The sequence below is a fragment of the Anolis sagrei genome, chromosome X (assembly GCF_037176765.1).
Source record: "Anolis sagrei isolate rAnoSag1 chromosome X, rAnoSag1.mat, whole genome shotgun sequence".
Taxonomy (NCBI): Eukaryota; Metazoa; Chordata; class Lepidosauria; order Squamata; family Dactyloidae; genus Anolis; species Anolis sagrei.
The window spans coordinates 19,658,301-19,681,581 of NC_090034.1; the positions used below are offsets into that span (position 1 = coordinate 19,658,301).

The 23,281-nt window shown below is 43.6% G+C and overlaps 1 protein-coding gene across 1 annotated transcript in view; it reads left to right on the plus strand.

Annotated features, from left to right (window-relative positions):
• PPL (periplakin) overlaps window positions 1–23,281 on the plus strand; it is a 62,737-nt gene that overhangs the window by 23,763 nt on the left and 15,693 nt on the right. The window contains exons 2-10 of the mRNA XM_060786567.2: window positions 8,520–8,619; window positions 13,554–13,708; window positions 15,150–15,270; window positions 18,533–18,676; window positions 19,904–19,945; window positions 20,917–21,078; window positions 21,764–21,871; window positions 21,991–22,086; window positions 22,752–22,874. Of these exons, the coding sequence (XP_060642550.2) occupies window positions 8,520–8,619; window positions 13,554–13,708; window positions 15,150–15,270; window positions 18,533–18,676; window positions 19,904–19,945; window positions 20,917–21,078; window positions 21,764–21,871; window positions 21,991–22,086; window positions 22,752–22,874 (1,051 nt within the window). The remainder of the gene's footprint in view (window positions 1–8,519; window positions 8,620–13,553; window positions 13,709–15,149; window positions 15,271–18,532; window positions 18,677–19,903; window positions 19,946–20,916; window positions 21,079–21,763; window positions 21,872–21,990; window positions 22,087–22,751; window positions 22,875–23,281) is intronic.

The window sequence follows — 23,281 nt, forward strand, 5'->3', positions numbered from 1 at the left end:
TTGGTGTGTAATTTGCATGACCCTGCCCACTGCCTTTTCCTTAACCCTTTCCTATTCTTTTCTATGGCACACACAGCAAACAGAGCAGCATTGATCAGCAACTGAACATACTAGAGAGGTTTGGGGAGAATTCACCATGATTTATAGGAGTTGTAGGTACTGGGATGTAGTGTTCACCTGCAATTTAGGAGCACTCTGAACCAAACCAACAATGGACCTAGAACTAACTTGGCACACAGAACCCCAACAAAAATACTGGAGGTCTTTGGATGGAGTTGTAGTTCACCTACATCCAGAGAGCACTGTGAACCCAAACATGGATCTGGACCAAACTTGGCATGCACACATGATATACCTAAATTTGAATACTGGTGGTTTTGGGAGGGGAACTGGCCTGAACATTTTGGAGTTGTAGGTACGGGGATTTATAGTTCACCTGAAATCAATGAGCACTCAGAACTCCACCAAAGATGGAATTTGAACACACTTGGCACACAGAGCCCCCATGACCAGCAAAAAATACTGGAGGTCTCTGTGGAAAATTCACCTTGATTTAGGGGAGTTGTAGTTCACCTGCATGCAGAGAGTACTTGAACCCAAATACTGATGGATTTGGACCAAACTTGGCACACATACCTGATATGCCAAAAAATGATTACTGGAGGGGTTTGGGGGAACTGGCCTTCCTGTCTGCTAGTTGTAGTTCACCCACAACTAGAGAAACTGTGATCTCCATTAATGATGAACCAAGCTTGGCACACAGAACTGCCATGACTAACTGAACCTACTGGAGGGGTTTGAGGGGATTGATTCCCCATAGTGGGAGTTGTAGTTTACCCTGCAGCCAGAGAGCACACTGAACCCCGCCGATGCTGCATCTAGAGCAAACTTGCCCAACATAAGAAAGTACTGATGGAGTTTCAGGAGGTTGACCTTGCATGATGTGAGTTGTAGTTTACCCACAACCTTATGCATTTTGTAAAATTGAAAATTGACTTTTTCAAGTAACCCGGGCAATGCCGGATACCCAAGCTACTTGTAAATAAAAGAACGTGTTTAATCCCAAGTCTGTCCTGTGCTATTTATCCCACGTGTGAATGGTACCAGTAAGGAAATGAATGTGAAACAAAAGAGATAGACATTAAACTAACTGCATTACAGATGCTGGAAAAACAAAACCCATGATTTTTTTTAAAAAAAACATTTAATTATTCTTGCACCTTTCAAAAGCTGGAGATATGGCAGTTTCTTGCATTTGTCTTCCTTAAATTCTTTGCAAGAGGATTGCTCACTGCAGTGATTCAGTCCTTGTGAACCGTGAAAGGTAAACCAGTTTGAAAATGTCATTTTGCAGGTGCAAAGTGGAGACGCCCAGGGTCTAACTCAGGAGTATGAGCTTTTCAATACAAGTGCATTATTATTGTTGTGTGTGTATGTTTTTTAAAAGAAGAGTTGTTCCTCCCATTTAACAGGGTATTCAGATTCCTGGCCTCTCCATTCTGTGAGCCTAACTCATAATCCCAAACGTATCGTTGTTGACACCTCTTCCAAATATGCGGCCGGTATTATAGGACTCATCTCCAAAACAAAGAGAATGGCTTTCAAGTGAACGTCCAGCAGATGATTGGCTTTCGCTGCACTTTTCAACCCATTAACCCCCAACGTCAGCTCTATGGGCATTAATGAGTTTTATTTCTGAATTAAGGGGTTGCAGCACTGGAGGACAAAGAGCAGAGAGGCAGTTTCAAAAACCAGAAAAGCAAGAAGGGGTTGGTTCAGAGGAGAACTTGGGGAAACTATTTCTCTAATCATCATGAATTTTAAACTTGCATCTTGTGTTCCCTATATTTTAATCTTTGTCCTGTGTATTTATATATATATATATATATATAGAGAGAGAGAGAGAGAGAGAAATACATTTTAATAATAATAATAATAATAATAATAATAATAATTTATTTATATTCTGATCAATCTTTCCGAGGGGACTCAGAGTGGGTTTCAACATACACAGATAGGCAAGCATTCAATGCCTTTAATACAATGGAATAACAGTGACATACAAATACACAGAATAAAAGTAAAGGCTTCCCCTTTCATGTCCGATTTCTGGAGGCGGTGCTCGACTCTGATCATGGGGAGGTGCTCTTTCTCAATTTCCAAGCCAAGGAACCTGTTGTCCGTAGACACCTACTGGTCATGTTTGCCAGCATGGCTGCATGGATGCCTTTTTTTACCTTCCCGCCAAAGCGGTACCTTTTGATTTACTCACATTTGCAAGTTTTCGAACTGCTAGGTTAGCAGGAGCTAGGGCTAACAATGGGAGCTCACCCCGACCGGCATCTTTGAATTGTCAACCTTTAGGTCAGCAGATTCAACAATTCAGTGGTTTAACCGTTGCACTATAATTTTTATGATGATTATGTGTTTTTAGCTATGCTGTAACTCACCTCGGGCCATGAGTAGAGGTGGGTAAGAAATACTACTACTACTACTACTACTACTACTACTACTAATAATAATAATAATATCATCCCTTTAAAAAGGATCTTTGTAAGAAGTGCTAAAATAAAGGGACAGGGTCCACTGTTGACCAGTAGTTCCCAACCTTTTTTTGATCAGGGACCAATTGACTAGGGACCATTTTGACCAGGGACCACTCTCTAATATCAGTACCAAAAGGGTTGCAAATCAGTTTTTGGTCAACTTTAGATTCAGTTTGGTTATTTGGGGTGCTGATTCAGAAAATTGCATTGGATAGACCACATCAGCTCTAGTATCTGATATAGAACATATGCCATCCAGTAGTCACCATCTGCTTGCCCACAGAAAACCATATTTAATAATCTAGAGCTGATGTGGTAGTAGTAATATTTTGTGGGTAGTCAGCCTCTCCTCTCCTGACATCCTCGTTGCCTCGGGATTATAAGAGGGTTTCGCAAGACCAGTTGCTCTCATTCACAAATGGTTTTGAGGCAAAGGTGTAGTAATGGTGAGGCTGCGGATCATATTTTCATTCTTGTGGACCACTGGTTGGGAACCACTGCTGTGGGCTGAATCCAGTTTGAAACTGCTTTCAACATCATTTGTCAAGGTTATGGGATCATGGAGATGTAGATTTGCACTCTCTCCAACCTTCTCTGCTAAAGAGTGCTGGTGCCTCACCAAACTACAAATCCCAGGATTCCATTGCATTGAGCTAGGCAGTTCAAGGAATGCTTGTTGGTATATCCTAGAAGAAGGCATCTTTACGTGGGTAACGTTTTGCTGCTGTTCCATTTATGTAAAGCAATTTTTGCACATGCCACTGTTCAGCAAATTCACTACAGAAGGTTTTGTTTTGTGGACGTCTGCGGATTAGAAACCATTGGCAAGCTCTGAAAAGCACTCTGGGTGGACATTATTCTTTCTACAGTGCTGTCCATTTGTGACTGATGTGCAAAGCATGGTAGTGATAGCATGTAACCTGAAACTAAATAAACCCAAATGGGCAAGCAGCCATTGAACTAGGTGCTCCACAGGTGGGGAATATAGAATCTTAGAGTTGGAAGAGACCTCCAGTCCAACCCCCTGCCAAGAAGCAGGAAAATTGCATTCAAAGCACATTCAAAAATATGTTCCTTTTGTGTTTACGTCTTGCTACTTAGAGCCATAGAGTTGGAAGAGACCCCAAAGGCCATCCAGACCAACCCCCTTCTGCCAGGCAGGAGAAGCACATTTAAAGCATCCCTGAGAGATCACATCTGTTTATAGGCCTCCAAAGAAGGAGCTTACATTGGACACTTCTTTGGTACCTTTATGGCTAAAGGGTATAATTTGGGTGTGAGTTTTTGTGGAGTTCAGTCCACTTTTTGAGCTCTATGAAGCACACTATTAGGGCTTTAATGTATAGTGTACATATATAAAAACAATGATGATTTGTTTTTAATATGTATCCATTTTTATATGCTTTTAAAAAACTTTTATATTTAATTTGCTTTTGTTCCTCACCTCAATCCATAGGAGGAGGTAGGTAAGACATAATACAGGCTGGGATACACTGTACTTGCAGCACTAGTACCCATGGTTTCATTTATACGTATCTAACAAAATAGTCCTCTCTTGGCAATAAATTGAATTATTATTCCTTGTGTGCCACATTAGAGGGAGCCTTGGTCTTGAAGACAGCTAAGAAATCAAATATACATATAGTTTAGTTAAGACAGTGGTTCTCAGCCTTCCTAATGCTGCGACCCCTTAATACAGTTCATCATATTGTGGTGACCCCCAACCATAACATTATTTTAGTTGCTACTTCATAACCGTAATTTTGCTACTTTTATTAATTGTAATGTAAATATCTGATATGCAGGATGTATTTTCATTCACTGGACCAAATTTGGCACAAATACCCAACACTCCCAAATTTGAATACTAGTGGGGTTGGGGGGATTGATTTTGTCATATGGGAGTTGTGGTTGCTGGGATTTATAGTTCACCTACAATCAAAGAGCATTCTGAACTCCACCAACAATGAATTTGAACCAGTCTTAACACAGAGAACTGCCACAACGAATAGAAAATACTGGAAGGGTTTGGTGGGCATTGACCTTGAATTTTGGAGTTGTAGTTCACCTACATCCAGAGAGCACTGTGGACTCAAACAATGATGGATCTGGACCAAACTTGGCACGAATACTCAATATGCCCAGATGTGAACACTGGTGGAGTTAGGGGAAAATAGACCTTGACATTTTGGAGTTGTAATTGCAGGGATGTATAGTCAACCGACAATCAAAGAGCATTCTGAACCCAGCCCACAATGGATCTGCACCAAACTTAGTACACTACCTATATGGCCAATACTGAATACTGATCGGGTTGGAAGGGGCTTGGAGCAGGGGCAGCTCAACCCATTACGCAAACTAAGTATTTGCAGTATAGTTGATTTTGCCCAGGGGTGCTCTTGAGGCGCTCTTGGGGGGAAATAGACCTTGACATATGCGAGTTGTAGTTACTGGGATGTATAGTTCACCTACAATCAAAGAGCATTCTGAACTCCACCAATGATGGAATTGAACCAAATATGGCACACAGAACTCCCATGACGAACACAAAATATATATCAGTGATTGGTTGGGGGAGGGGGCGCCAAAATACTGTTTGCTTACCGTTGAAAATTACCTAGGGCCGCCTCTGGCTGGGAGTTGTAGTTCACCAACACCTGAAAGACAGAGAGATCTTCAGTATTTTCTGCCAAAGGGGTTCCTAAGAACATCAGAAAATTGTGTTTTCTGATGGTCTTTGGCAACCCCTACAAAACCCCCTCGAGACTCCGCCAGTTGAGAAACAATGAGCTAAGATCATGTGGGGTAAGAAGTGGTGATGGAGAGGGAATTGAAATGATTGCACAAATAGAGTAATGCTTTTCAAACATTTAATGTCAGCGACCTTCTTTTGAGACAGGCATCATTTCGTGACACAGTCATTCAGTTTTACTAGCAAAATGAATGCTTCGACCAACCCCTTATAAAAGCTGCAGACATATACATAAATTGTAACAACACAACACATCTCATGAAAACCTTTCATTTATAGTTTCACAATATCTATAATTTGTAAGATAGTAATATACATTTCTAAGGTGCAAATGTGTTGGGACACACAGTTTGGAGAGCCCTGCACTGGGCATTCTCCTGAGTTGGCATTCAAATGCCAAAGCCCTGGGGAGATCCCTAGGTGGCATTTGGAGCAGGGAGAGGCAGCCATTATGCCCAAATGAGACGTTACTATTTTGAAATATGCATTTTCTCTTGGACCCAAGGCAGATCTATCCAACACCTCCATTGGGCGCATGCGCCAGGTTTCCTTTGCTAGGGCTTCTATCTCCTTTCGGACCCTGAAGACAAGATTATCGCCAGCTGCCATTTGGGTGGCATGATGCCATCTTGGGTTCATCTTGGTTTTGACTCAGAGATCCATCTCGTTGCCAAACCAGATCCAAAGTGGCCTCAGGGTGAGGAAAGAAATTCTCTACTCCATTGTGTAACCAAACTGTGGCTTTGGACACATAGTAGAGACCAAGTTACATACACTTTGAGTGGATCCCAATCTCTGTCCCAAGAATCAGGGCAATTGAACCTGGCCAATTGGTTTGGTTGCTGCTTTCCCCAATGACTTTCCGAGTGCTCCTTTCCACAGGGCGTCTACACTGTAGAATGAATGCATAAGACACCACTTTCACTGCAATGGCTTAATGCTATGGGCCCCTGGGAGTTGTAGTTTGGGTGAGCCAACAGCACTCTTTGACAGAGGAGGCTAAAGCCCTTGTAAAACTACAGCTCCTGGGATTCTGTAGCATTGCGCCGTAGCAGTTCAAATAGTGTCAAGTTGCATTTATTTGACAGTGGAGGTTTAGCTGTAGTTTCTCAAGATGGTTCTGGAAAAGATCATCTGCGCAGTTTGTACATTAAGTTGTTGGTACTTGGCAGCTGTAATAGACTGGATGAGAGTAAACAAATTGAAACTAAATCCAGACAAGACAGAGGTCCTCCTGGTCAGTCGAAAGTCCAAACAGGGCATAGGGTTACAGCCTGTGCTTGATGGGGTTACACTTCCCCTGAAGGCGCAAGTTCACAGTTTGGGAGTGATCCTGGACTCATCGCTGAGCCTGGAACCCCAGTCTCAGTGGTGGCCAGGGGAGCTTTTGCACAATTAAAACTTGTGCACTAACTGGGCCTGTATCTTGGGAGGTTGGACTTGGCCATTGTAGTCCACGCTCTGGTTACATCCCAAATAGATTACTTCAACGCACTCTACGTAGGATTGCCTCTGAAGACTGTTCAGAAGCTTCAGTTAGTCCAGCACTTGGCAGCCAATTTGCTCATGGGAGTGGGATACCGAGAGCGCACAATGCCCTTGCTACGCCAGCCCCACTGGCTGCCTATTAGCTTCCGAGCACAATTCAAGGTGCTGGCTTTAGCCTATAAAGCTCTTAACAGTTCTGGCCCGGTTTACCTGTCATGTCCAGCACTTTTAATTTATTCACTACATTTGGCCCGGCCCTAGTTTTAAATGTGTCATGATGTATTGTTTTGATGTTTTACTGTTATTGCTTTAATGTTTATTGGTTTGCTTTATGAGTTTTATTGTTGTATTTGTTATGCTGTTGTTTTATTGAGGGCCTTGGCCTTTGTAAGCCACACCAAGTCCTTCAGATGTTAGCGGGGTACAAATAAAGATAATAATAATAATAATAATAATAATAATAATAACATATCTCTTGCTACGAACCACCTAGGCCCTTAAGATTATCGGTTTAGGCCCTTCTCTCGGTTCCCCCACCATTGCAATTGCGTTTGGCGGGAACGAGAGACAGGGCCTTTACCGTGGTGGCCTCTCAGTTATGGAATCCTCCCCCCCCCCCCAAACAAGATCAGATCTGCTCCATCACTCCTGTCCTTCCAGACACAAGTGAAATCCTGGCTGTGTGATGAGGCCTGTGCGGACTAGACTGATTTACTGGCAAAGTTACAGTTTCAATGGACTGCTTTCAAGATGATGACTTAATTCGGAAATTTATTTTTAATGTTTTTATATTGTTTTTATAATATGTATATGTATGCTTTTTCTTGTTGTGGGCACCATGCCGTGCCTTCTGGTTGTTAGCTGCCCTGAGTCCCTCTGTGGAGGTTGAGATAGGATGGGATATCAATGCCCTGAATAAATAACTAAATAAATAAATAGTTGTTAGAAGTAGCGAGAGAAGGAGAAGGAGAAGGAGGAGGAGGAGGAGGAGGAGGAGGAGGAGAAAGAGAAGAAGAAGAAGAAGAAGAGGAGGAGGAGGAGGAGGAGGAGGAGGAGAAGGAGAAGGAGAAGGAGGAAGAGAAGAAGGAACAGACAACAACTGGGCTCCATGTTTTCTGCACTAATTCTTGGAAAGTTATGGGTTACAACCTCATCCCTCAATACAGTTGAACATACTTTTTCCAGAATTCCGAAATCCAGATTACTCCAAAACCCGCAACTGTCCTGGGTGGCTGAGATGGTGACACCTTTGGTTTCTGATGGTTTGGTGAAAACATTATATAAAATTACCTTCAGAGTTGTTTAGAAGGTTCAAAGGAAACATCCAATGAATGTCCCACCTCCAAGATATCTTACTATGCAAATACAAGATGCCAAAAATCCTCACGTCCCAAACACTTTTGGTCCCAAACATTTCCAGTAAGAGATAATCCACTGTAGTAAAATGATTATAACTGGTCCTGAATGTGCTTCAGCAAATATGGAAGTTATAAAACCATGTTGTAAATGATAAGCAGACTTGTTGTGAAATCTGTCAAACATACTTTCTGCAAGGAAAACCCCACCGCACTGCCAACTAAGGCCGAGAGGGGGGAAATACTTTGCGTATATTCAGGATGGCGTTTTGTATATGGTTGTTTCTCCCGTCCTTGGTTTTGAGATGAGTCAGTCTTGCATTTCAAACCCTGCTGTTTTCCCTGTTTTTTAATTCTTGGTCTTTTCTGCCTTTGCAGCATCTCCAGTAAGGAATTGTCAGAACTGATTGAGAAGCTGCAAAAAAATGCTGACCAGGTGGAGAGGAACATTGTGGAGGCAGACAGCAAGATGCAAAATGTGAGTTGCCAGAGTCCCCCAAATTGTGCCCCAGAAGTTGGTCATGTTTTAAAAAATGAAATAGTCAGTTTGTGCATACCTAAAAAGTCTGCTTTTGCTACCTAAAACCAAACATTTACTAGCATAAATCCAATTGGTGCTCTCTATTTAAATACAGTGGTCCTCTCGGATCCCTTGAGGTTGAATTCCAGGACTCCATCAAATTAGAAGAACATTGGATGGACATGGTTCATATTATTAAATGGTGATGATGTGTGCACAAATGCTTGAGTGCATGTGCATTTCCATCGTTGTTGTTGTTGTTCATTTGTTCAGTCGTCTCCGACTCTTCGTGACCTCACGGACCAGCCCACCCCAGAGCTCCCTGTCGGCCGTCACCACCCCCAGTTCCTTCAAGGTCAGTCCAGTCACTTCGAGGATGCCATCCAGCCATCTTGCCCTTGGTCGGCCCCTCTTCCTTTTACCTTCCGCTTTCCCCAGCATAATTGTCTTCTCCAGGCTTTGCTGTCTCCTCATGATGTGGCCAAAGTACTTCAACTTTGTCTTTTCCATCACCACCATTTAAATCCAAATATACACTAATGTAAATCCAATAGGTGCCCTCTTTTCAAACATAGTGCCCCCCTCAGATCTATAGGGGTTCAGTTCTAGGAGTCCATCAAATACCAAGAACATTGGAAGGCAATAGTTCATATTATTAAATGTGTGACTCTGAACGTTTCAGCACATGTGCATTCACACCAGCGCTGTTTTAAATGTTGGATTTGCCATCCACAAGTGGTTGAAACCATGGGTCTAAACCAGGTATGGGTAAACCCAGGCCCGGGGACTGGATGCAGCTTCTTGGGCTCTTTTATCAGGCTCTCCTCTCTCCCACCATCCTATCCTTCCTTCTCTCTTTCCTTCCTCCTTCCCTTCCTTCCTTCCCTCTTTTTCCCTCCCTCCCTCCCTCCCTCCTTCCTTCCCTTCCAACTTTTCGTCCCTTCCTTCCCTCTTTCCTCCCTCCTTCACTCTCTCTCTTTCCCCTTCCTTCTTTCCTTCCTTCCTTCACTCTTTCCTCCCTCCCTCCTTCCTCTTTTCCTCCTGGGGGATGTTTAGATGAGAGAAGAGAAGGTAGAGAGGGAACATGAGAACAATGTTTCAAGAATTAAAAGGGTGTCCCATTGAGGAGGAAGGGGGAAAACTGATTTTCTGATGCTCTAGAGCAGGGATCCTCAAACTAAGGCCCAGGGACCGGATACGGCCCTCCAAGGTCATTTACCCAACCCTCACTCAGGTCAACCTAAGTCTGAAACAACTTGAAAGCACACAACAACGACAACAACAATAACCCTATTTCATCAGCCAAAAGCAGGCCCACACTTCACACTGAAATACTATATACTTGTTAACATTGTTCTTCATTTTAATTATTGTATTGCTTTTAAGTGTTTTTTGCACTACAAATAAGGTATGTGCAGTGTTCATAGGAATTCATTCCTTTTTTTTTTTTACAAATTATAATCCGGCCCTCCAACAGTTTGAGGGACTGTGACCTGGCCCTGTTTAAAAAGTTTGAGGACTCCTTCTCCAGAGACTAGGACACAAGGGAAGAATGGTTTCAAATGGCAGGGAAAGAGATTCACCTGAAAAGATGAATCATTTGAGCTTGAGCCATTACCGCTCAAGCAGGGAGCTTTGAGATGGTTGAACAGAAGCTCTCCGAAGCTCTAGGTGCTCTCACTGTCTATTACAGGGAAAACCAACTGATCCCTAATCCATCTAAAACACAGACATGTGCCTTTCACCTTAAGAACAGACAAGCATCCCGTGCTCTGAGGATTACCTGGGAAGGAATCCCACTGGAGCATTGCAGCGCATCCAAATACCTGGGAGTCACTCTGGACCATGCTTTGACCTACAAGAAGCACTGCCTGAACATCAAACAAAAAGTGGGTGCTAGAAACAATATCATACGAAAGCTGACTGGCACAACTTGGGGATCACAACCAGATACAGTGAAGACATCTGCCCTTGCGCTATGCTACTCTGCTGCTGAGTACGCATGCCCAGTGTGGAACACATCTCACCACACTAAAACAGTGGATGTGGCTCTTAATGAGACATGTCACATTATCACAGGGTGTCTGCGCCCTACACCACTGGAGAAATTACACTGCTTAGCCAGTATTGCACCACCTGACATCCGCCGGGCAGTGGCAGCCAATAGTGGCAGAGACATCTCCAGCTCATCCCTTGTTTGGGTATCAGCCAGCACGTCAATGACTTAAATCAAGAAATAGTTTTCTTAGATCTGCAGAGACACTCGCTGGAACACCTCAGCAAGCGAGAGTTCAAAAGTGGCAGGCTCAAACCCAGCACCTCAATCCGTGGGTGATACCAGATGAGAGACTCCCCCCTGGGCACACAGAAGACTGAGCGACTAGGAAGGCACTGAACAGACTGCGCTCTGGCACCACGAGATGCAGAGCCAATCTTAAGAAATGGGGCTACAGGGTGGAATCCACGGCATGCGAGTGCGGAGAAGAGCAAACCACAGACCACCTGCTGCAATGCAACCTGAGCCCTGCCACATGCACCATGGAGGACCTTCTTGCAGCAACACCAGAGGCACTCCAAGTGACCAGATACTGGTCAAAGGACATTTAATCAGCTACCAAATTTGCAAAATTTGTGGTTTTTTAAAAATCTGTTTGTTTGTTTTGTTCTGTTAGAAATGTAATACAATGTTCTGGTTGCGGATGACACAATAAATAAATAAAATAAATAACCTGAAAAGATTAGGAAGAATTTCCTGGAGAGTGGCATAGGTTGCCTCAGAGTGTGGTGGAGTCTCCTCTGGAGAATTTTCTGCGGAGGCTGTCTACCGCAGAGTGCTTTGATTGGCCGGGATCTGGACTGGATGGCCCTTGGGGGTCTCTTCCACTTCTAGGTTCTAGGATTCTATATCAGGAGTAAGCAATACTGGGTCTAATGGATACACATTTTCTCTCCCATCCACCATCTCATCCTGACCAAGGCCCACTCTTTTGGAATCCAAACGTTTTCCGCCTTCCCTTCACTGCCTCCGAAAGAGAAGAGGAAGGGTAGGAAAGGGCAAGGAGGGGACTTGGGGGGGAACCCCTCCCAGCCCACCCACCCCACTCTGGCCAGCCAAGTTAGAAAGTTTGCCCGTGCCTGGTGTAAACCCACAATTTGGTAGGAACCACTAGTTGCCCATTGAATCAACTATCCATTGATTTAATGGGACAACTCTGTTTTTGTTTGGTGAGTAGGTTTAGGTCCTAGTTTTTCTTCTACATAAAGCATTAGTGCAGCACTCTGGATCAGTATATACCCACTGAATTAACCAGTGATCACTTGTGTAGATTCAGTTGATTCAATGGAACAACTCTATTTGGGATGAGTGACTATATTTAGGTCATAAGCACTTGTGTGACACTCTGGAAATGGCATACAAAAATATTTCTTAATGGATAAGCAAGCCTTTATCTACAAGGATTCCCAGGTTCATAAAATTACAGAACAACAAACACAATATGCTAATACCATAAAATTACAAGCAAAGAGGCAAAAAATGATTAATCCGTAAACAGCCTGACTCGGTGAAACAGTCTGTCAATTAGCAGGGCATTTAAAATGCCTGGGAAAGCAAAAATAGTTGGATCTGGCACGCCAAAGAGAAAGCAAAACGGGTGCCCAAGGGATTGCTCACAGGCTTCAGCCAAACTGGCCAAAAGCCTAAGGCACAGCTTTCCAAACTGTGTGTCGCGACAGATTAGTGTGTTGGCTGCAGTGTGTAGGTGTGCCGCTCAGATGTAATGAGAGACCTCTGACTCTCAGGTGAACTGAGCCGTAAATCATATATTTTTAAAACTATAAATGAAAGGTTTTCGTGATATATGATTTGTTCCCATACATTTCATTATTACACTAGATGTATGTGTCCTTATGTCTTATAAGGGGTCGGGCTAACTTCAGGTTTGCTAGTAAAACTGAATTACTGTGTTTTGAAATGATGCATGTCTAAAAATGAAATGTTCACAAAGCTCTGGCCTAAGGATTTGGTGGCAGTTGTACCTGTATTTATCCAGATTTTCTTGTTAAACACCCATACGAGGTACCACTTCTCTGAGGCCAGTTTTCACCAGTTTGTGGTGCCAATGGAGATTTTTGAAAGGGCAAAATGGTGGTGTTTCCTTCAGGTTTTGAGAGTGTTTGATACATTCCTATGTCTGGATTATTTTGTGCTGTTGGATAGTCCCAAAGATTGGTGTTGAATGTGATCTTTACCATGGAGGATTCCCTTAGTCTTGTCTTCCCCATTACATTATTATTATTATTATTATTATTATTATTATTATTATTCTGACACAAAAACACAGTATGACCCAGCAAACGAGATACATATGCTGGATTTCGTTTCACAACTCAAACACTTCCCAAGCGTTTGGGACTGTGTGGTGTATTTTTGAATAATGATGATGATTATTATTATTTGATAGATAACAAGATTAGTACACAGCTGGCTGTTGTATTTGATCACACGCTGGACACTTCCCAAATGTCTAGGACTGTGTGATGTATCAGTGAATAATCCATGGAGATCCCAGTAGGGTGACCTTTTGCAGCTGACAGATGGTAATGTTGTCAGCGCCAGTTGTGTTTAAGTGCAAGCCAAGGTCTTTAGGCACTGCACCCAGTGTGCCAATCACCTCATATTGGCTAAGCTTTTTCAGTTGCTTCTTGTCAGTCCTGCTGCCGCCTGGGATTGCAACATCAATTATCCATAATTTTTCCACGATTGTGAGGTATTCCCAAATTTTGCGTGGATTCTGTGCCCTTCGCCCTCTCCATTTCAGAAGGAAATTGTGGTAGATATTTGTGCATGCTCCCATTGTAAATCTCCTCCTTCTTTCCTGACCCCAAACCAGGACCTCCACAGGCTCAAGGCCGGTCAGTCCCCTCAATACCAGGACCATACAGCGGACAAGCTGATCGAGTCGGATAAACTCCTTTATGTCTTGGATGGAGACGCAGCCATCGCTCGGCACATGAAACACCCCCAGGGAGACATGATCACAGAGGAGTGAGTCCGGGGATAATTGGTGGTGTATTGTGCTTCTGGGGAGGCGGATCTTATGTCTCGTGATGAGTTCATTAGGCCAGGCGTGGGCAAACTTTGGCTCTCCAGATGTTTTGGGCTTCAAAGCCCACAATTCCTAACAGTCGTTAGGAGTTGGAGTCCAAAACACCTGGAGGGCCAAAGTTGACCCATGGCTGCATTAGGCTGTTTCCACTCTCCACCAATTTGGCATCTGTATTTAAACAAAATCAATACAAATCTGCTTTTTTCCCCTCAATACACACACTTCTACATGCATTCCGATATATAAAAGATAGCAAATAAATCTCATAAGCAGAAGATAAGTACAATAATCTCTGTGGCTGCCCCCCACCTCTGGAACTCCCTTCCTAGGGAGTTAAAGATGGCCCCCTTCCTCCCCGCTTTCAAAAAACAGCTGAAGACATACTTTTGCTCAATGGCTTACGAGGAGGAGGAATGGTAGTTGGTCATACTACCATTATACCTCTGATTAATAGTTGCCATTCATATCTGTGCCCTGCTCACCTCACCAGCTCAATAGATATCTTGAGCAATGATTAATCAATTTGCCCCCCCCCCCCCAAAATGGGAAATTATTGTTTCCATTTGATGTTTGATGTTTTGTCTTATGTCTGTTATAACAGGCTGTGTTTTTATTTAATTTTAGTTTGTTAAGTTATATTTTGTATTTATATGTTGGGTTGTATAAATTTTGTTAGTATGGATGTATTATTGTTGTATTCGGGCATTGAATGTTTGCCTTTTATATTTGGAATCCGCCCTGAGTCCCTTTGGGGAGATAGAGCGGAATATAAATAAAGTTGTTGTTGTTGTTGTTGTTATTATTATTATTATTATTATTATTATTATTATTATTAGCCTGCTGTTATTCCTGTTCCTTTGTGGATATTATTAATTGAGGATTTGATTAATACATAGTTTTTTTTCACATTTATGATTTTCCAACAAATGTGTACAGGATGTGGAAGTTTTCCTGCTAAAGCCAGCACTTTTTTTTTTGTCGTGTCAGGAGAGACTTGAGAATCTGCAAGTCACTTCTGGTGTGAGAGAATTGGCCGTCTGCAAGGACATTGCCCAGGGGATGCCCGGATGATTTGATGTTTTATCATCCTTGAAGGAGGCTTCTCTCATGTCCCCGCATGAGGAGCTGGAGCTGGTAGAGGGAGCTCATCTGCCTCTCCCTGGATTTGAACCTGCGACCTGTCGGTCTTCAGTCCTGCCGGCACAGGGGTTTAACCCACTGTGCCACCAGAGGCTCCAAAGCCAGCACATTAATGCTAACATTAACCTAGTTATTAATATCTTAATGCTAATTAATTTCAGCAAACGTTATAAAATGATTTGGGTATGTTAATCATAATAGGTTAATGACACCGAGTTTAACATTCTTTCCTTTCTTCAGCATCCGGCAGCTCAAGGAGAGAGTCAACAACCTGCGAGTGAAGCATGACCAGATCTACAACTTCACCCCACAGGAAATTGAGCCTCAAGTGAACTGGTCCACGGTCATCGATGAAAAACAGGTATGGTCAGGATGGCTACATAGAGTGCAGATACCTTCCCGCTGAATAGGTACTGGAGCAGTACCTATTGATCTACTCACATTTGCATGTTTTCGAACTGCTAGGTTGGCAGAACTGCTAGGTTGTGGCTAACAGTGGGAGCTTACGCCACTCCCCAAATTCGAACCTGTGACCTTTCAATCAGCAAGTTCAGCAGCTCAGCGCCTTAACCCACTGCATCACCGGGGGCTCTTAGAGGGTTTTTTCGTGTCAGTAATGACTTGAGAAACTGCAAGTCCCTTCTGGTGTGAGAAAATTGGCCATCTGCAAACATGTTGCTCAATTTAAAAATAGCATTGTGTGTTTTCTTCACTTCTTTAGGGATTGTACACCCTTAACCTGAGCAAATGTGGAGGGCTGAGTATACCAATAGATTTTGAGAAATGTGTCAAGCAATGTGTCAAGCCTCCTTCATCAAAGTCCCAGAAAAACAGTGCTCCCTTGGAATCTGCTGTGTGGAAGCTTCCATTACTATATTATGTGTATTTTAATGAATGTATTATCGTTATAATAGGAGCCCCCGGTGGCGTAGCCAGTTAAACTGCTGAGATGCTGAACTGGCTGACCTAAAGGTCACCAGTATGAATCCGGGGAGCGGGGTGAGCTCCCGCTGTTAGCCCCCACTTCTGCCAACCTAGCAATTCAAAAACATGAAAATGTGAGTAGATCAGTAGGTACTGCTTTTGCCCGTAGACGCCTCCAAGTCATGTGGCCAGCATGACTGCATGGAATGCTGTTACCATGCAGTCATGCTGGCCACATGACTTGGAGGCATCTATGGACACCGCCCGCTCTTCAGCTTTTAAATGGAGATGAGCACAACTAGACTTAATGTCAAGGGGAAACCTTTACTTTTACTTGTTGTAATAGTATTATATTCTATGTGTCTATTTTAACTATATTGTAACCTGCCTTGAGTCAGGAGGACAGGCAGGTAACAAATAACATCACTACCATCATCACTATCATTTATTGTTATTGTTATTATTATTTGTTGTTGTTGTTGTTGTTGTTGTTGTTATTCACTGATAGTTTGGCCCTAGAAGTGCAAACAAAAAAGGTCAGAAATCTGTCTTCAGGAAGCAAAGTGGGGCAGCTCGCCTATCAAGCGCACCCATTGTTAATAGAGTGGGCCCAGAAAAATGTTGGAAACAGAGAGCAATAGGCACCCGGGTTTCTCTTTCTCTCTAATGTTGATTTTGCTACTTGTGCAGTTGCTTTGTCAGCTTCCACTTGCCAATCCCCCAAATCCTCCCTAGATGGGAAAGCTTAGCCTGATGAGCAAGTTTGCACTGCTAGCATTGCAGTTCTCTTTGGGCTGCTGGACACGAATATCCTCATAGCCACGTGCCTTTTCATGTTGGCTGCGCATACCAACCATACACTTGGATTTGGGAGAAAGAGAAAAGGAAATATAGATTACTGCAGGGGAAGGAGCATCGCTTGATCCTAGACCCAGCACTTGGAAAGTTACTTATAAAAATAATTCAGGAAATTTGTGACAGCAACTGCTAGCATTCCTGTGAAGGCAAGGGCTGTTGGGTTTGCAGTCCAGCAATAACTGGAAACAGGACCATTCCTACCTTGGAATTAAAGTAATTCTTCCAAAGCATCACTATCTCTAAAGTAGTTAATTACAGCCCTAAATCCAAGTGCTCTTATCTGGAGCAGACCCATTGAAATAAAGTTTTCCCATAAGGGTTGACCTATTTAACAGTTGGTCCAGTGCAGGCATGGGCAAACCTTGGCCCTCCAGGTGTTTTGGACTTCAACTCCCACAATTCCTAACAGCCAGTAGGCTGTTAGGAATTGTGGGAGTTGAAGTCCAAAACACCTGGAGGGCCAAACTTTGCCAAGACTGGTCCAGTGGAACTATTCTACCTGGGATTAATAGTTGGATATAGGCTGTGGTTTTAAACATTGGGTTTTTCTTTCCTGTTAATCCCTTTGTTTCTCAAACGACAGGCAAATAGTAACTTCAGTAACTTAGCACAAGGTTTGGGATGTTGCAAGGTATGGTGCTGTGGTATGAAGCATACTCTCCTCCCATTCATCTCATTGCCATCTCAAACGAGTAAAGCAGGAGCCAGCTTTTGGCCCATGGGATCTTTTTCCTCCCTCTTATTCATTTTATAGATATATTAAAAGTAAACTTTAGAAGTTATAGGTGAAATGTTATCCCTTCACAAGTCAGAATTATAAACCCAGGACTTTGTGGAAAGGAGTCATGGCAACTGAAATAGTATTGAATTGATATACAGGCAGTCCCCAAGTTATGAGCAAGATAGGTTCTGTAGGTTTGTTCTTACTTGAATTTGTTTGTAAGTGGGAACATGTACATTTTAGAGAGAACCATAGTAGCACAGCGGATTAAACTGCTAGCTGCGGGAAATCTGCTAATCGGAGGATTAGCAGTTCGAAGCCACGAGTCGGGGTGAGCTCCCAGCCGTCAGCTCTAGCTTCTGCCTACCTAGTAGTTTGAAAGCATGTAATGTAAGTAGATCAATAGGTACCACCTTGGCAGGGAGGTGAAAGGGCACCCCATGCAGACATGATGGCAACACGGATCAGAGAAATTTATGGACAAGAGGCTCCTCAGCATGGAAAAATGGAACAAGAGCTCCTCCCCATGGCCGGAGCTGAGCATCACCTCCAGATGCCGGAGATGGAAGTGAAAGGCCTTTACCTCTGTATCGTATGTCATTGCTGATTGTGTAAAAAAGGCATTAAATGTTTGCCTCATATATGTAAAACTGCAATCCATTGAGTCCCTCTGGGGAGATAAAGTGGAATATAACATAGAGAAGGATTAACACCCCTATGGTGTTAGTTTTCCTTTCTGTGCCCAGTGCTCAGAAGATTTCGCCTCACTTTCTGTCCCAGTGATAATTGGATTTTGAAAAAATTGGCTTGTTGTGGAAACAGGGATTGGTGATAAAACTTCTGATGAGACCCCCTTTCTCCATGATAGTAACTCTATCATGAGTGCATTTCCCTTTCTTCCAAGGGGAGGTCCCTTTCACTTCCTGTTTCCTCACCCCCTGTTCTTAACTATGAGTCATTTGTAAGGTAGATGTTTGTAACTTAAGGATTGCCTGTACTTGTGCGGTATGGATACCCAAGCTGGTGAATGATCTGCATTGTGTTTTTGTCTTTTTCCTTTGCATTGGATGCCAGGAAGGTGGGAAAACTGGTCCTAACCCACCTTGTCTTTCTCCATCAGGAAACCTTGAACAGCAAAGGCTTTGGAACAGACTTGCCGTCCGTCAATGGCCAGGTGGAGGAGCACAACATCTTCCACAATGAAGTGATGGCGATCGGCCCTCATATCACCAAGGAAGGCAGCCATGCGACACCAGTGTCAGATGTACGTTTGTTTCCTGGATTCTTTTGATACCGTGTGGGATGGGGAGAGGGAGCATCAGTTCATCCCTGGATGACATAAATTGGGATCAAATTGATAATTTTTAGGGTTTCTGACTCCCATTTGTCCAAGGAGAAATAGCAAAACAGACTCCCCCTCCTTCTCTCAAATTTTGGCTGTTGAAATGATAGAAAGTTGGACATTGAGGGCCAATTAAGTGTCTTTTTTGCGTGAGCGCTCAGTACTGGTATTCGATGCAAATCCCTGGGTTCGGTATGGATTCCTGAGAGTTGGAAGAGACCTCATCCAGTCCAACCCCATTCTTTCAAGAAGTAGGAACATCTCATTCAAGGCACCCCCGACAGATAGCCATCTGGCCTCTGTTTCAAAGCCTCCAAAGAAGGAGCCTCCACCACACTCAGGGGCAGAGAGTTCCACTGCTGAACAGCTCTCCCAGTTGGGAAGTTCTTCCTAATGTTCAGGTGGAATCTCCTTTCCTATAGTTGGAAGCCATTGCTCCATTGCATCCTAGTCTCCAGGGCAGCAGAAGACAAGCTTGCACCCTCCTCCCTATGACTTCCCCTCACCACTCAATCCATGGCCCTCATCATGTCTCCTCTCAGCCTTCTCTTCTGCAGGCTAAACATGCCCAGCTTTATCCTAAAAGTTCCCCTAATCTAAAAGTATCCCCTGCAACAGCTATATTACTCCCAAGATAGCAAGCACTATCTTGATGTGTAGATTCAACCTGCTGTGGCCACCTGTCATTTCACATATATTTGTTTGAGTTCTTCTCCATTTTATAGGAGGGGTGCCATTATACTATGCCATGCTATATATCGGGTCTGAGATATGGGAAGAGATCTTGGGATGTATTTGCTTTGGGATGCATCTGCACAAAACATGTTGCTTTTCCTCCACAAACAGAGCAGCCACCCCTTTTTTTCGTGTCAGGAGCGACATGAGAAACTTCACGTCGCTTCTGGTGTGAGAGAGTTCGCCGTCTGCAAAAACGTGGCCCAGGGAATGCCTGGATGTTTGATGGTTTTACCATCCTTGTGGGAGGCTTCTCTCCTGTCGCCACATGGGGAGCTGGAGCTGACAGAGAGAGCTCAACCTGCTCTCCCTGGATTCGAACCGCTGACCTGTTTAATGTCTTTGTAATGTCGAGCAGCCACCCTGTTTAGTGTAAAGGTTGCAAGGCTAAACTACACCTTCATCTGTTTCCAGGAATATACAAGTGGACTCCAGATGAAGTACCAGAAATTGCTGGTAAGATTTCTTTTTGGAAAGGCTACAATGATAAAGTTCTGAAATTTGGCACCGAAAGAAATGGGGAACAATGTCTAGCTCAAATGAGAATACCTTTGAGTCAAAGAACTGATAGACTTTAGGGTGAAAGTATAAGGAGCATCCATTCCTGAGTTTTTTTCTTGATTTGCAAGCCATGGATTGCAGTGAACTATATCAATAACACAGAAAGACTCCGTGTTCTCCCCCAACATCATAAAATACCTCTATTGTCATCAGAATCCTTCTCAAAATGGTGATACACCTCACTTCTGGATGAAGATAGAGATATTTGGGAGCATCGCTTGGTGGGGAATGCATCCATGGTATATCCGAAGGTGGAGAATTGACTCCACACCCTCCACCTCTATCTGAGACCCTTTCTGAGACTCTTTGGTTTGGTTTGTTTTGGAGGATTTTCTTTCCATGGGAAGATGCAGACAAAGTTGTTGAACAAGAGGTGAAAGCAGCAACGCAAAGGCAAGGAATAAGGCGTTCTCAATGGACCAGTGAATATTTGGGTGCTTTTGAAAGCAGTTCACAGCAAACAAGGAGTAAGGAACAGCAAGGAAATATGGCTTGGAAGCTAGCTTTGGTCGTCCAGGTGTTTTGGACTTCCACTCCCAGACATCCCAATGATAAGGGGTTAAAACACCCTGAAAAGCTGAAGATTCCTCAGCTTTTTTATGGGTGAGATAATGATCATTGCAGTCTGTGAGTACAAGGGATCTTGTCAGCAGAGTAGAATTTTGGAGAAAGTTCATGAGATCATTCCCTGCTGCCCTTCTTCTCTCCTTCCCTACTTTGTCCCCATTTGTCATGGTTCACTGTGGTCTGAAATCTCAACATCTGGAGGCGGGAATAGGCCAAAGACTCTCTTCCAGGTAGCTTTGGGATTAACTTTTGTTGCTTGAAGGAAGTGACCCTTGACAAAGCATCCTTTCTCCTTATAGTCAGGATCCCAACAGCGGCAGCAGGACCTCAATTCCCTGCAGGACTATATGCAGCGCTGCACCAACAAGCTCTACTGGCTGGATCAGCAAGCTAAGGACCGGATGCAGTATGACTGGAGTGACCGCAACCTGGACTACCCCAGTCGCCGACGCCAATATGAGGTATGCCTTTCTCCCCAAGGCCGTCTTCCCTCAGCATCCCTGGCGTCTCTTCATTGATCTTGTCCTACGCCGGACCATAAAGTCATAGAATCAAAGAGTTGGAAGAGGCCTCAAGGGTCATCTAGTCCATCCCCCTGCCATGCAGAAAAGGCACAGTCAAAGCACCCCTGACAGATGGCCATCCAGCCTCTGTTTAAAAGCCTCCAAGGAAGGAGCTTCTACCGGACTCTGGGGCAGAGAGTTCCACCGTTGAACAGCTTCCTAATGTTCCGGTGGAATCTCCTTTCTTGTCATTTGAATCCAAGTCATTAGTAATGTTGCTTGTGTTCGAACTCAGCCACATCCTGCACAAGTTTCTAGTCCTCAACAAGGAGATAGGAAGATGAGTTCACTGACAGGGAAAGCCCTTGCCCCATTGCTCTCTTTGTTTGCCTGACCTGTCACTGTATTTTCTCCTTCTACTGTTTGTTTGACTACTTCTCAGGGAGACACCTCTTTTTCTAAGTCACATTGAAACCCTGAAAGTTCCCCACTTTTGTTCTTCTCCTGTAAGCATGCATAGAGACAAGATGTCTCCAGTGAGGGGCTTTCCATGGAATTCTTTGAAACATATGTCTTTAGCAGTCCTATGGCTTGTAAGTATTCTGAGCAGGTATAATCTGTTTGCCGTTTTCATATTTTGTAGAACTTCATAAACCGGAAACTAGAAGAAAAGGAGGCGGCTATTAATAAACTGCATGAAGATGGCAACCAGCTGTTGGCTGAAAACCATCCTGGGAAGATCCCCATCGAGGTGAGTTTGCCTTGCGAGGGATCTGTGTTAAGAGAAGATGCCGGTGTCCCTCTTTGTTTATAATCCTGACATAGGTTCTCCTGATACGTAAACTTTCCTTTTGTTGCTGTTGTTTGCAGGCTCACATTGAGGCAGTCCATGCCGACTGGAAAGAGTACCTCAACCTGCTCATCTGCGAGGAAAGCCACCTCAAGTTCATGGAAGACTATCATCAGGTACTTTGAAACCAAGGGCAAACTTCAAGATAAAAAAGGTTGCCATATGACCAATGTTGGGAAAGTTTGGAGAGTTGAATCCCTCCAAAATGGTCCGTGGTTAGAAGGGGCTGCGGTAGCACAGCAGGTTAAACTGCTATTTGCAGGAAATCTGCTGACCAGAAGATTAGCAATTAGAAGCCATGAATCGGGGTGAGGTCCCACTGTCAGCCCTAGCTTCTGCAAACTAGTAGTTCAAAAGCATGCAATGGGAGTAGATCAATAGGTAGTGCCTTGGTGGGAAGGTAAAAGGGTACCCCATGCAGATATAGGACATTGTTTGCAAAGGTGATCCTATGCCATAGGGCTTACAGTTGAAGGACACATTTTCTCCTTTGATGAAGGGGATAAGTTTCTGGACCCATCGGTCGAAGACCGAAGGCCGTTTTCTCTCCTTTTGGAGAGAAAAAACAGGGTATAAATACACATAATAATAATAATAATAATAATAATAATAATAATAATAATAATTTGTTGAGAAAACAGAGTTTGGGTGCTTTTGACTAGGCTTGTCATCACTTTGTAGGGTTTGCTGCTGGTGTTGACAAGTAAGGCAAAGAGGGATGGAGCTTCCCAGATGTTGCCTCATCCGAAGAGTCACTTGAGTTTGTAATTGTTTTATGCAGTTCCAAAAGGATGCTAAAGATGCCCAAGAACTCCTCAGGAAAGTAGACACGGACCTGGACCAGAAATACAGCCCAGATTTCAAGGACCGCTACCAAATTGAATCCTTGCTACAGGAGCTCGAGGCAAGTAATCTTTGGGAAGGGTGCCAGCATCAGTGCTATGGGGGAAAGCTACGAGGCTGTGGGGAAAGGGAACTCAGGGGTCGAATCAGAAACTCATCAGATGACCCTAGGTGATCACACTCTCTTAGCTTGAGAGGATAGCAAAGGCAAACCCTTTCTAAGGAAATCTTGCCATGGAAATCCTCTTGTACACCCCAAATGTCCCTTAATGCTCTCAGTGGGTCACATTTTGGAGAGCTATTTTAGGGCTTTTAAATTGGAAGTGAGCTCTGGTCATATCCTGTGATAGAAACTGTTGTTTCCTAACATCTGGGGACCTAAATTGGGCAAAAACTAAAGAGCACTATGAGCACTATATTAAATATATATTTATAGTTGGCCCTCTGTATCCACGGATTCTCCTATCC